The sequence below is a fragment of the Trachurus japonicus genome, chromosome 3 (assembly GCF_045865225.1).
Source record: "Trachurus japonicus isolate A0001 chromosome 3, Traja_1.0".
NCBI classification, from domain to species: domain Eukaryota; kingdom Metazoa; phylum Chordata; class Actinopteri; order Carangiformes; family Carangidae; genus Trachurus; species Trachurus japonicus.
Genome location: NC_140909.1, coordinates 38,613,353 through 38,625,444, shown reverse-complemented (window position 1 = coordinate 38,625,444; position 12,092 = coordinate 38,613,353). Strand labels below are relative to the sequence as shown.

The 12,092-nt window shown below is 39.0% G+C and overlaps 1 protein-coding gene across 1 annotated transcript in view; it reads right to left on the bottom strand.

The window, feature by feature from the left end:
* stard5 (StAR related lipid transfer domain containing 5) overlaps nucleotides 1–12,092 on the bottom strand; it is a 33,872-nt gene that overhangs the window by 4,514 nt on the left and 17,266 nt on the right. Inside the window, exons 2-4 of the mRNA XM_085772452.1 lie at nucleotides 4,057–4,106; nucleotides 2,589–2,721; nucleotides 1,437–1,554 (exon numbers count right to left, since the gene is read on the bottom strand). Of these exons, the coding sequence (XP_085628578.1) occupies nucleotides 1,437–1,554; nucleotides 2,589–2,721; nucleotides 4,057–4,106 (301 nt within the window). The remainder of the gene's footprint in view (nucleotides 1–1,436; nucleotides 1,555–2,588; nucleotides 2,722–4,056; nucleotides 4,107–12,092) is intronic.

Sequence of the window (12,092 nt, the reverse complement as noted above, 5' to 3'; positions counted from 1 at the left end):
GTGTGTGTGTGTGTGTGTTAGTTTTCATAGGTCTGGCCATCGCTTCCATCAGCAGTGATATTTGTAAGTTAATGGCTGAGATACAGGAACACAATGACATCACTGCAACAAAGTCCTGTATACCGGGACTCAACTTACACTTCACTTACGCTCTCTTTAATGAATCTGTTTGGGCCACTTTATGACTGGATGTGGCGACATCATCAAGTCATATGGGAAAATATATTTTCTCTTCCTGAACTCCCTCTCTTCAGTGCAGAATTTATACATTATACTGTACAAAATCAGACCTATTGGTTAATAATTACCATCTATTATAGTAATGACATAACTTCATTGGCAGTTACTGAATGTTACTGCTCTGTGATGTTAATGTTGGTCTGATCTCTGTGTGATTAAAGCTCAGTTTCAGCTTCTATTTCCCTGTATACACCATATTAACTGTAGTTCTTCAGGTGTTTGCCTACAGAAGCAGAGGAAATACTCACAAATATTCCTCATCTTACTGAAAGAGCTTTGCTTTCTTGAGCTCTCAGGATAGCTATCCTGTGATCTGTAGATGAAGGAGCTTTGTTACATCCAGATACTGGAATAATTAACAATTTAGCTGGAGATAACGCTAACTGAAAACTTTGTTATGGAGCTGTGTTTTCTCAAGATAACAGCATGATTCTGTGATTCTCGACATAGCAAAGCTGCTAATTGAGAGAATGGGATTTTTTTTTTTTTTTAGTGCATGCATGGCCTTTCTTAGCTTCTGTATCTGTACTATCTGTATGTTGATGTCTTGGTGAGTACAATGGTGGATAAACTTGCATGGGCAAGAGCAAGGTTGTTAAAAAAAAAGGATCATCCTTTAAATTACTGTTTAACCTACAGTAACAGGTTAGTCTGCCTATAAAAGAGCACACAGTTTGCACACAGTGACAACCACAGCACTGTGTGACAGAGGACACACTGCAGGTCTGTGCTGGAGCCAATCACAGCCACAGTCTCACCACAGTCAGTTTGAAGGAAATCAGAGAAGTAAACACAGAGGTTTAGTGTTCATACTGAGATTTATCAACACTTTCACTTGACTTGATGTTTGAATATGCTACTGCTTTATGTTCAAACAGCCACAAGCTGTGTTTAAACACTGTCAGTCCATAGGTCTAATCTACAGCAGATCCTTATCTCCTGGGCCATGTGAAACATCCTGTTTGACACACTGGAGTCTATTCTGTAACCTTTTTATGAGGCATGTGACTGAAATCAATGTGATGTAATGTAATGTAATGTTTTAGACCTGTAGTGTGTCCTCAGTACGGTAAAAACAAAACAAACAGCCTTGCATCAAAGTAAAAACGGTCCAGTGAATCTTAAAAAGTACAAAGAACAAGTACAAGAAGAAGAAGAAGAAGAAGAAGAAGAGATAAGAATGGGTCATTACGCACCATTTGATGAAATGGTGCCATCTTCGTATTGCTTAACTAAAATAACATCTACAAAGTCTCGTGGAGCTATGATACCCATAGCTGCTGAGGGCGTGACTGTTCGGCAGATAGAGATGTCCTGTGCAAGAGTGGGAGACAAGGGAACGTACTCAAACATGGCTAAAGCAAAAATGGATATCACCTCTAGTATAACATGTAGTGTATGTATTTAAAGCTGCACCGGGTCAGATTTATGCTTTATAGAAACATGCGTGGATTTGTCCAAACTTCACAAACTGAGCAGGTTGGGATGAGACAAGAGGTGTAAAGCCTCAGGGATGAGTTTCGTATTTAACCCTCTGGCTTTGTTCAAAATCCCCCTGCACTCACTCTGTCATTTCTTCAATTTTCTTTTGTCATTTGCTTCTTTTACTGCATAAAGTTTTTGACTAGTCATAAGTATCAAATATTCATTCCTTTTTTCATATTTTAACCCTTCAAGTGCCAGTGTGTTTGCACAATGCATTTGTTTGTTAAACAACTTAAAATATGTGTAGTTTCTTGGAAACTAAGAATATTATATGAAATTCCAAAAATGGACCAATTACATAATCTGGTAGAAAACTTTAAAAAATACAATTTTCAAGTGTTGAGTATAAAATGAAAGATATTTTACATACAATTGTTTGATTTAATACTGTAAATAACAAGGAACACAAAAATGTAGTTTTCATGGGTTTCAATTGGCCACAATAGAGTGAGAAAAGTATTACAACTGAATGTATACTGAGTATATTATTGATATATTTAAAGAGCTGAAAATAAAAAAAAAACAAAAAACAAAAACAAAAACTGATCCTTGGGAATTTTCATTCCATCTGCATTACCACGGCTAAAATGGTAAAAAAAACAATAACAAAGCAAACTGGACTCAAATGTCCGGCCCAGAGCCCAGAGGGTTGAGCCATGAGGCATACAGTATCTGCAGATTGGTGACATAAAACATCACAGAGTTACAGTTTCCCAACATCTTATCTGCATTATGATGAGACGCCGAGTGCAGCTTTAAAACAATCCACACAACCTTCGATGGAAATCCACAGAAATGTGCCAAGTAACCGTTACGGTGCGACGACTGGGTTAAAGACAGGGAGAGATAAGACTGGAACACACCTCTGTGATTTGTTCTAACAGCTCAAACTTTTTCACGTTGTTGTCCCACTTGACTCTGTGTCCGTTGGGAACCGGCTTCAGGCACTCCCACACCTTCTCCAGGCTGCCGCTGACGACCCCCTCGCCCCTGTAACTGCAGAGGTCAGGCAACAGGACACAGTCAGGACAGGACAGGACAGCGCTGTAGATTACTGAGGCATGACTCCACTCTAAATTAGATGTTCATTATTGGACAAGCTAATTATTGAAAGCCTGTTCACAGATAAACAGTGCAGACCTACACACCATGCATTTAAAAACCTTTGGTCAATTATTAAACCATATTTTCTTTAAACATGATACACATTATAAGGATAGGAAATAAAAGTCTCTCCTTCTGCAGTGAACTGAGGTGGCTTCTTACATTGCAAGAGACTGAGGTCATGTGATTTGTACATATGTGTGTCCATAATAATAAATAACTGAATTATTAAACATGATTTGGTCTGATGCCATTAAATGGAGGAGCAATGGGGGTTAAAAGCTTTCTGAATGTCATTTAGCTTCATGTCAGAAACACTACATTCAAAATCACCAAGTGATCTACATTTGTGACATGGTCAACCAACCAGCCTGTGTTCAACTAGCAACTCATAACAGCTAATAATATTTTAATGATCACAAAAATGCCAGCACTCAGTGTTCTCAGTGTGCGCATTCTGCCTCTAGGGGCCTGTCAATCAAACCAATAACAGAAGACAGGAGTTGGATGACGTCATGTGGTCTGTAGTGTGGGACCATGGGAGGTGTTAGCATAAGCTCCTCCCAGTTTGGATTCCTTCAGTGTTTCATATTTCATATTTAAACTCAGTTTTTGACAGCTCAGCTGAAAAATAATGTATAACTAGAAAATGCATTTCCTGAAGGAAATACGGGTGAATGCTGAAAGCTGAATAAATTGTTGAAACAATGCTGAATTAATTGAAGAAACTGCTGAAGCAATCTTGAAGAGATTAAACAAAATATGAAGAGTATGAAATGGTTGGAAATTACTTGAATTGTTGAAGATCAGTATGAAGAACTTGAAAGGCTAAAGTCTACTCAGATTTATTTAAAACTGACAGCTGGAAAACATTTTTGAAATTAAATTTTATTAATAAGACTATTAGACTACTCATCTCCAGCTCAGGATGTGGAGCTGTGTGCGTTGACAGGCTCACTACAAACTCACCACGAGTTGATTCCTGAGATATTTAGCTTTTAATTTCATCAGTACAGTTTGTTACCATGGTGTGCAGGACAGGTAGTACGACAGAAACGAGGTCACAGGTGGAGGTGCGAGGCCTTATCCTTCTTGTTCAGACTTACTGTACACCAAAGCAACATGTCTTCTCAAGTTTACTACATGTACGTCACCAATGTTCAATAACGGTAAAAAGAAAAAAAAAAAAAAAAAGAAAAAGAGAGAAAAAAAGTTGCGGTTTCTCACACATTCCCCGGGAACTCCGACGATGGACGCCAAGACACCACCACGTCGTTCTGCCAAAGAAAACAACATGTTAATGTAACAGGGTTGTTTAAAAAATGTGAAGTTCATCAACATTAATTCATTTATTCTTTAAATTCATTTTATTTTAGTCAGCAAGTTATTTTGCTGCCGGCTTTTATTCTATTTTTTTATCGTCCCCTTTTCCATTTGTCAGCTGTGTGTGTGGTACGTATTGAGAACAGCTCTGTGTTTGTTTTTATTAATTATCATTATCATATTAACTTGAGAAAAAATCTAAAATGTATATAGAGTTTTGTGTGTAATTTTGCCATGTTTTGTAATGGTTATTAAGTGCTGTCATGTGTTTTAACCTGTCCTAATGGTCAGCTGTTCATGTAAACAGTAACCATTCTGATATAGTTTAAGTTTCTTTAGGTTTATTTATTGTAGGAGCTGAGCCCGACACCATCTTCAACCACCAACTATTACTTTTCTGTCTCATCAGGTACGTTTTCATTTTTGATACAAAGAAACATTTCAGTTAGCCTTTGCATGTCGTATAAATGTGTATACATATTTTATTTTCTCTGTAAAAAAAAATAATAATAACAATAGGTTCATGGTTGTTTATGTTAGAAGATAGCCCAAGATTCACAGATCAATGTTTTTTAATCACTGTAACCGCTATATGATCACACTAGGCTTGTCACCTTTTCCATTTGTCGACTGTGTGTGTCAATCAATAACTGTGAACCTGAGAGTGTGTGTTGTTGTCGAGACGAGCAAACATGAGCAACATTTGCCTGTGTGACACACTACACATTTCAAAACAACACGACAGGTCATCCAAGTCATATTTCTGAGCTTTTACATGTGTGTGGGAGAGACACTTTATCAGATGGTGGACCGATGGGTGGGTCAGGACAAGCAAGGTGAGCAGCTCTTGACCAGTTGAAGCTAAAATAGAAATCACATCGAATCATATAGAAGTTATGGTTGGGCAGTAATACAGTAATTCTTTTATATTATGTATGCTGCTGTGACAAATGAATTTCCCCTCGGCGATGAATAAAGTTTAACCTAAGCTACCCATAAGGTATCCTGCAGCATCTTAAAAATAGCACCCCGGTATCAGTTTCATTACCGCCATTAGAAGAAAATTGCAATGCATTCATATAGGGGCCTGATATAATAATGAGTGTATGTTCAGCACCTACATGTGTGTGGTTGAGTTTTCCATTTTCCACCAATAGTATGTTTTCCTTTCGGGAGACATTTGATAAAGTTGATGTTCATGTGACAGCTCAGAGAAAACAAGATCCTGGTCCCCAAGAAAAACACAACTTCTGCAAAAACCTTGACTAGATCTGAAGCACTTTGTTGCCGTAGTTATCATGTGTGTCTTGCTTGTGCCGATCAGCAATTCGATCCTCTATCAGCGATTGAGAGGACGATTGCCCATGTTCTTTTTTCCTTGCCGATGTTATAAAACACATACACACGCTGCTACAGCTGTGCAGAGCCTCATCCACTGTGATCTGGCTCAGCTGATCTGCACTCAGATGGCGGTTAGATCTTCACATTTCAACTCTTTTTTTATACAAAGTGTAAGCTGCAGGTGAGCTGGCTGGAGAGCGCAGCGCCTTTTGTTTTTTTTGCAGTTCCAACCACATGCTCTTTTTTAGAAGTTATGTGCATAAAAGCGGTTAAGTTGTACATGTTTTGTTATTGTTTCAGTCTCTGTATGTGGTGTTTGGTATTCCGATGTAGGCGCAAGCCAACATTTTGGTGACTCCATCGGAGCTGTACAATGTGATTTTTTATTGGTCACAGTAATACTGTATACCCTGGGAACATGTGGAGGAGGTCTAACAGTATTAACATTTGGATACCACCCAACCCTGACAGAAGGTGAAGCAGACTAGGAGAGCACTCTGTCCCTTTAAGAAGCTCATATTTACATTACATTGTAGCAAGCTCAATTCCATGACCTCAAACATTGTCATTGCGATTGAAGCCATCACATCTATCACTGTCATGGGCGTGGCCCATTAACAAAGGCTCGGGTTTGTCAAGAGCAAGTAACAAGTAAATAAACACGTTTCACTATCACCTTAAACTGGTGAACATAGTCTGAAACAGTTGGTCTATTGGTGTAAGGACTAATGGTTGGTTCTTTGGACGGACGGACATATTGAAATGTTGAATTCTGAATAATGAACTTTACACCATATCAACACTGGATAATTCCACAAGGTGCTGAAAACAGGTCCTGCTTTGTGTTGACATGATGAATACGTCAGCCGCACATTTACGCTGTCAGCTTCCTGTTTGACCACATCCCTAAGGTGTGCTACTGGATCCTGGTCTGGAGACTGGGCTCACGGTCATAAAACCAGTTTGAGACTGAAGCTTGGTGACTTGAAGCATCCTCCTGTTGAAGCTATTACACGTTTAAAAAGAAAAGCCATGAAGGGATAAACATGGTCAGCAACAAAACTCAGACAGACTGTGGCATTCAGACCATGATTATCTGGCACTGATGCTGCCTCAGCACTGATGCAGATGGATCAGACCAGAGGTAGTGTGAGGAAACTTGAACACACTTGTAGTTGTCTGGGTTGACTGAACATAATGTTCACCATCCTGGATAACCTGTAGTACAACAGTGATTATCAGTCGGCTCAGTCGACTCTCCGGCTACAAGCTCATTCATGTGGAAAAGGTGGAGTTCATGGAAAACCATGAATCAAGTACTTAACAGGATATGGAGAAGAAACACTGATGCCTGCAGGCAGGGCCGTTGCTAGGAGTTCTGGGCCCCCTGTAAGAATACTGAAATGGGCCCCCAGCCCCCTGACATTTCATCACCACTTTTTTCTTAGACTATGCATTATCATTTTAAATTTATTTTTCGGGCACTCTATGTTCTTGACAGTGCCTGATGAAATACAACCAATTAAATTATTTTTCCATTTAACCACTCAATAGAATAACTGGGTATTATTATGTAAATTATGTATTACACACATGGAATTTTCATTGTGCATAACAACCATAACCAGATTTATGTGTAGGCATTCTCTGTTCTTTCTGCTAGCACTAGTAACCTGTCTGTGCTACGTTAGCTAACAATTCCCTCACGAGTTTGCAAGGGGCTACTGTTGCTCCAGCGTGGACTAAACCATTTTTTTTTTAAAAAGAAAAGGAAGGTTATTGCTTGGAAAATAAAACGTATTTCATGAATACTGCATGTTTTGTGGCTTTGCTTTGATGCTGATGCACCATTAGTATGAATATTAGTCTGGGTTATATGTAGAATAAATTAGTCATAGAAAGATTAGGCTAATGGGCTGTGGGGCTCTAGAACTGTCATCACCTTTCTCCCCTATGCAGCTGACCTTAGTCACAGTCGTGGTAAGAAGTGATGTTCAACAACAGAAAATGTAAATGATGTGAATTTAAAAAAATAACACACAAAGTCAGACCAGTGTTAGATTGTAAATAAGAGCATTTCTGCGTGGTTTCTCTCTTTTTTCTGATGACGAACAGGCTGTTGAATGTTTCATAAGACAAAAAGCTTAAGTTAGACTGTTTCTGCTACAGGGAGGAGGAAAAACAGATGTTTGAGATGTCTGATTTATAATCATGGAATAATGATCAGTGTGTGGATCATTGTTCTACACATCAGAGATTTAGATTTATTTCCAGTTCTTGTCAGGGAGTTTACTCTGTTTTTTGAGTTTTATTCTGAGTTGAGGTGATGAAGAAGACTTAAAATCACCATCATTGTTGGGTTAAAGAATCTTGGTTCTAATAAAATGAAGGAATGAGATTAACTTAGTGAGAAAAACTCTTAATGTAGCTTGAGCTGCAGTGGACACGTGAGATCTAGACCAGTAAAACAACTTTTTAATATTTTATACTGACTGAATTATATAAATGTACTGATCGTTATTGTTCATAATGTAAAGTATTTTGTTCTCATCAGGACTGACTCCTTTTTTCCACGGTTCTGATTGGTCAGTAGTTTGGCTGTTTATAGTCTGAAGTTGACTTGCTCTGAAGCAGTTTAGGACAGAAGCATAGTGATTTACCCTGGTAACATGTGAGTAACCGTTGTGTAGGACTGAAGACTCAGAGTTAAACCTGAAGTTACCTTCATAACCTCAAATCCTGCTTTGTAGTTCAAAGCATCGCTGTCTCCTCTGACCTCACTACCAACAACAACCTGTATCTGCTTGATTTCATGCAGACCACTGCTGCTGCCACATAATTGGCTGATTGGATAAATGCATGAATAAGCAGCTGATTCTAATAAAGTGCTCAGCGACTGTATGTTCAAGACTAGAAAATTTCCTCTCGGGAAATTTTGAAAGGCCCACGGGGCTACTGCCGGTTTTGCCATCTCTGTCAACATGGGAATCAAACCCACGATCTTAAGGTCAAGACAGAGCTGATCAGACAGACACATGATCATCTCTCTATAAGCACTGATATGGAGGAGCTGTAACCACATTAGGTTAAGTGTGTGTGTGTGTGTGTGTGTGTGTGTGTGTGTGTGTGTGTGTGTGTGTGTGTGTGTGTATAATCACATGAAGTTACCTGTGTGTGTTAGAGTGTGGGAGAGGAGTGCGCACTTCCGTGCACATTTGTATGTTACCTGTGTGTTTTGATGTGTGTGTGTGTGTCTGTCACTGTAATCACATGAAGCTGGTTCTAGAGTCTTTGTGTGTGTCTGTGTGACTATGAGCTGCATCCTGTGTCAGTCTGATTTAGCTGTGTCTGTGTTTATAAACATTTAAGCGAGCGCCAGGTGGATTGTTTATGAAGTTAATGAGCTCTGGCCTGAGAATCAGACATTACCACGGCAACTCGAGGTGGTTACCATGGCGATAGGGGCCCCCCATGCTGAGGCAGACAGAAACGTGGAGAAAAAGAGCGTTTTTCTGCCTCTGCACTGGTCTCGCAAAAGTCTTAGGGTGACAAAACGGTAACTCCTATCAGAACAAAACACAGATCAACGTTGCTCTAAGGACTTCCTGAAAAATGTGGTACGATTTGGTGTTTCTACAGTAAATATTTTGGCGACGCTGGCAGTTTTAAAACATCGGTCCGTTCTGCTTCTCTCAGAAAATATTTGTATTGGAGTCAATGAGGAGCAGAGACAGACATGGCCGCACTCAGAGGCTTATTCTGTAAGTTCTGTAAGTCTCTCTGATATTTTGAGCACATGAATTGATAGATAACAAGTTTGTCTTACAAATTCTGAAAAAATCATGTGTGTAGAGTGTAAATTGTGGCCGTGCATCCAGAAAAAATACAAAATGTTTCTTCACTCTCTCCCACTCTAACCGATGATGTCACGTGCTCTGACACGAACATTCCGTGCAATACACAACCATTATAATCTCATAATTTCTCCAAAAATGACCATGGTCATTGATCAGGGATTGATCAAAAACTATATGACCTATCAAAACGTGGAGTAATACGACAATACACAAGACTTGTGTCTACTGTTTAAAGTTTAAATGAAGTCTCTAGGTGAAGGTATGCCTGAGCAGTAGACGTTTGTTAAACTCCAATGATTGGTCTTTTTCGCTCTTTTTTTTCCGCCCGTCCCATTGACTTCAATGCAAAATTTTTGCGCAAAATTCGTACACTGTTGAGAAAAGTAATAGCACACCGATCCCAATCAAGCCGCACGTTTTGATATATAATTTGGCCTGCAACTCTTCGAGTCTAGTAGCGAACCGAAAGTCGGCCGGAAGTGGAAAAATAACTAGAAAAAACATTTCCAAGAATGGAAATGGTGTGAATGCTGAAAGCAATGCTGAATGAGCTGAAGAAATTGTTGAAACAATGCTGAATGAGCTGAAGAAAGAAAGAAAGAAAGAAAGAACAAAAGGACAGAAGGAAAGAAAGAAAATGGGAAGGGTAGATGGAGAAAGAAAGAAAGAACAAAAGGACAGAAAGAAAGAAGACACAGAGAGAAGGGTAGATAGAGAAAGAAAAAGGTAAGAAAAACAGAATAATAGAAGATAAAGAGAATAGAGAATGAATGAAAGAGACAGAGGAGTAGTAAGAAAGAAGGAAAGATATTGGGGTGGATAAATGAAAGAGAGAGATATACAGAGAGCAGTAGAAAGAAAGAAAGAAATGGGGTAGAAACATAGAAAGAGAAAAGGAGTAGAAAGAAAAACAGAAAGAAACAAAGAAGTAAAAAGAAATGGGGTGAAAGAAAGAAAGAAAGACAAGAAAGAAGAAAAAGAGAGAGGGGGATGATAGATAGAAAGAGGTAGATGGATGGATGGATAGGGAGGGAAAGATAGAAAGAAGTTATGTAAAATACAAATGAAGGAGTAAAAGAAAGAAAAAGAGAGAAAAAAAGAGACAAAGGGTTTATAGATAGATAGATAGATAGATAGATAGATAGATAGATAGATAGATAGATAGATAGATAGATAGATAGATAGATAGATAGATAGATAGATAGATAGATAGATAGATAGATAGATAGATAGATAGATAGATAGATGTTAAAAGCTGAGTCCTATGTCCCAGGCTCCACCTGTAATTGTACTACTATTAATAGAGTTGGAAAGACTAAACGTCTGGACTTAAATTCATGAGAAAAATATAAATTGTTGGAGATGTTTACATCAAAAGTATAAAATAATTGAGAGGTTGATGAATGTGAGCTGAAAACCTGTGTGTGTGTGTGTGTGTGTGTGTGTCTGACGGTCTCTCTGTCTGCGTGTACATGTGCAGAAAGCCACAGAACTCCTCTCTCCCTAATGATCTGATTGATTAGACCTGCGTGGCAGCCTGCCCTCAGAAGTTACCATGGCGACTCAACTAACTGCTTACATTTTACTGTATGGCACAGTGTTGTGTTTGTGTGTTTGTGTATGTGTGCATGTGTGACTGTGTGTGAGTGTCTGTCTGTGTGAGTGTGATGCCTGTGTTTGTGCGTGGACATCCTCTGTCAGTCTGGTTTATCATGTGTCTGTGTGGGGCTGTGTTTAAAAACATCTTAACGAGCGGCCAGGCTGCACCTGCACTGTTCTATTTATAGACATGATAACGAGCTGGCCGCTACAGCTGGACCAACTGCACACAGAGCAGAGCAGAGAGATTTGAGCTCTGTGCAGCTTCCCAAAACAGCCCAGAAAAAGAGAACCGTACCTCTTATCAGAATGTGGCCATGACTACTGGGGCAAGGAGACCTTCCTGAGCACATTGATGTGCATTAAATGTTTGTAGGGCAAAAACTTTTCTCAGGGTCGCAAGGTAGAAAAGGGGGGCATTTCTGTTTTTCTAAAAAAATCAGCTCCTACTTTTATATTGAAGTGGATGAGCCACTGGAGCGGGTCTAGCTGCACAATTAGGCTCATAGAGACAATTCTGTAAGTCTGTCTGCTGTTTTGAGCACATTAAATGAGACACGACAAGTGTGGCTACAAACCAGTGAGGGAATTATGTGTCTAGAGTTTAATTTGTGGCCGTGCTGGCAATTTATCCAGAAAAAATCCTGAATGTTTTTTCGATCCCTCTCACTCTAGCGATGATGTCACTCACTCTAAGCCCTGCTCGTTAGACGCAACACACACCCATTATAAAGCTGGATTTTGTCAAAAAACTTAATGATTTTAAAGCGGCCAAATATCAGAAACTGTTGAAGATATCAATAAGCTGAGTCATAGAGGAACACTTAAAAAGTTTGTCTACAGCTCAGAATTTGAATGAAGTCTCTAACTGAAAGTATGTGGACACTTTAAAGGCTGAAAGAAGTAAGAAGATTTGAAGAGTTTCAAGACTGTTCCAATGCATTCTCTATGGGGAAAAAAAAAATCAGAAATAGTTGAATATTGCAAAAAGTATTAATAGTTGAAAAGAGAAAAGACATAGCACACCTGTCCCGAAAAGGCTGAACATTTTGATATTTGAATTGTTGAAATAGCACAAAGTATGAAGGACTAGTTACATGACGAAGAAAGGCAGAAAATGGCCGAACCGAATAACAATAGTGT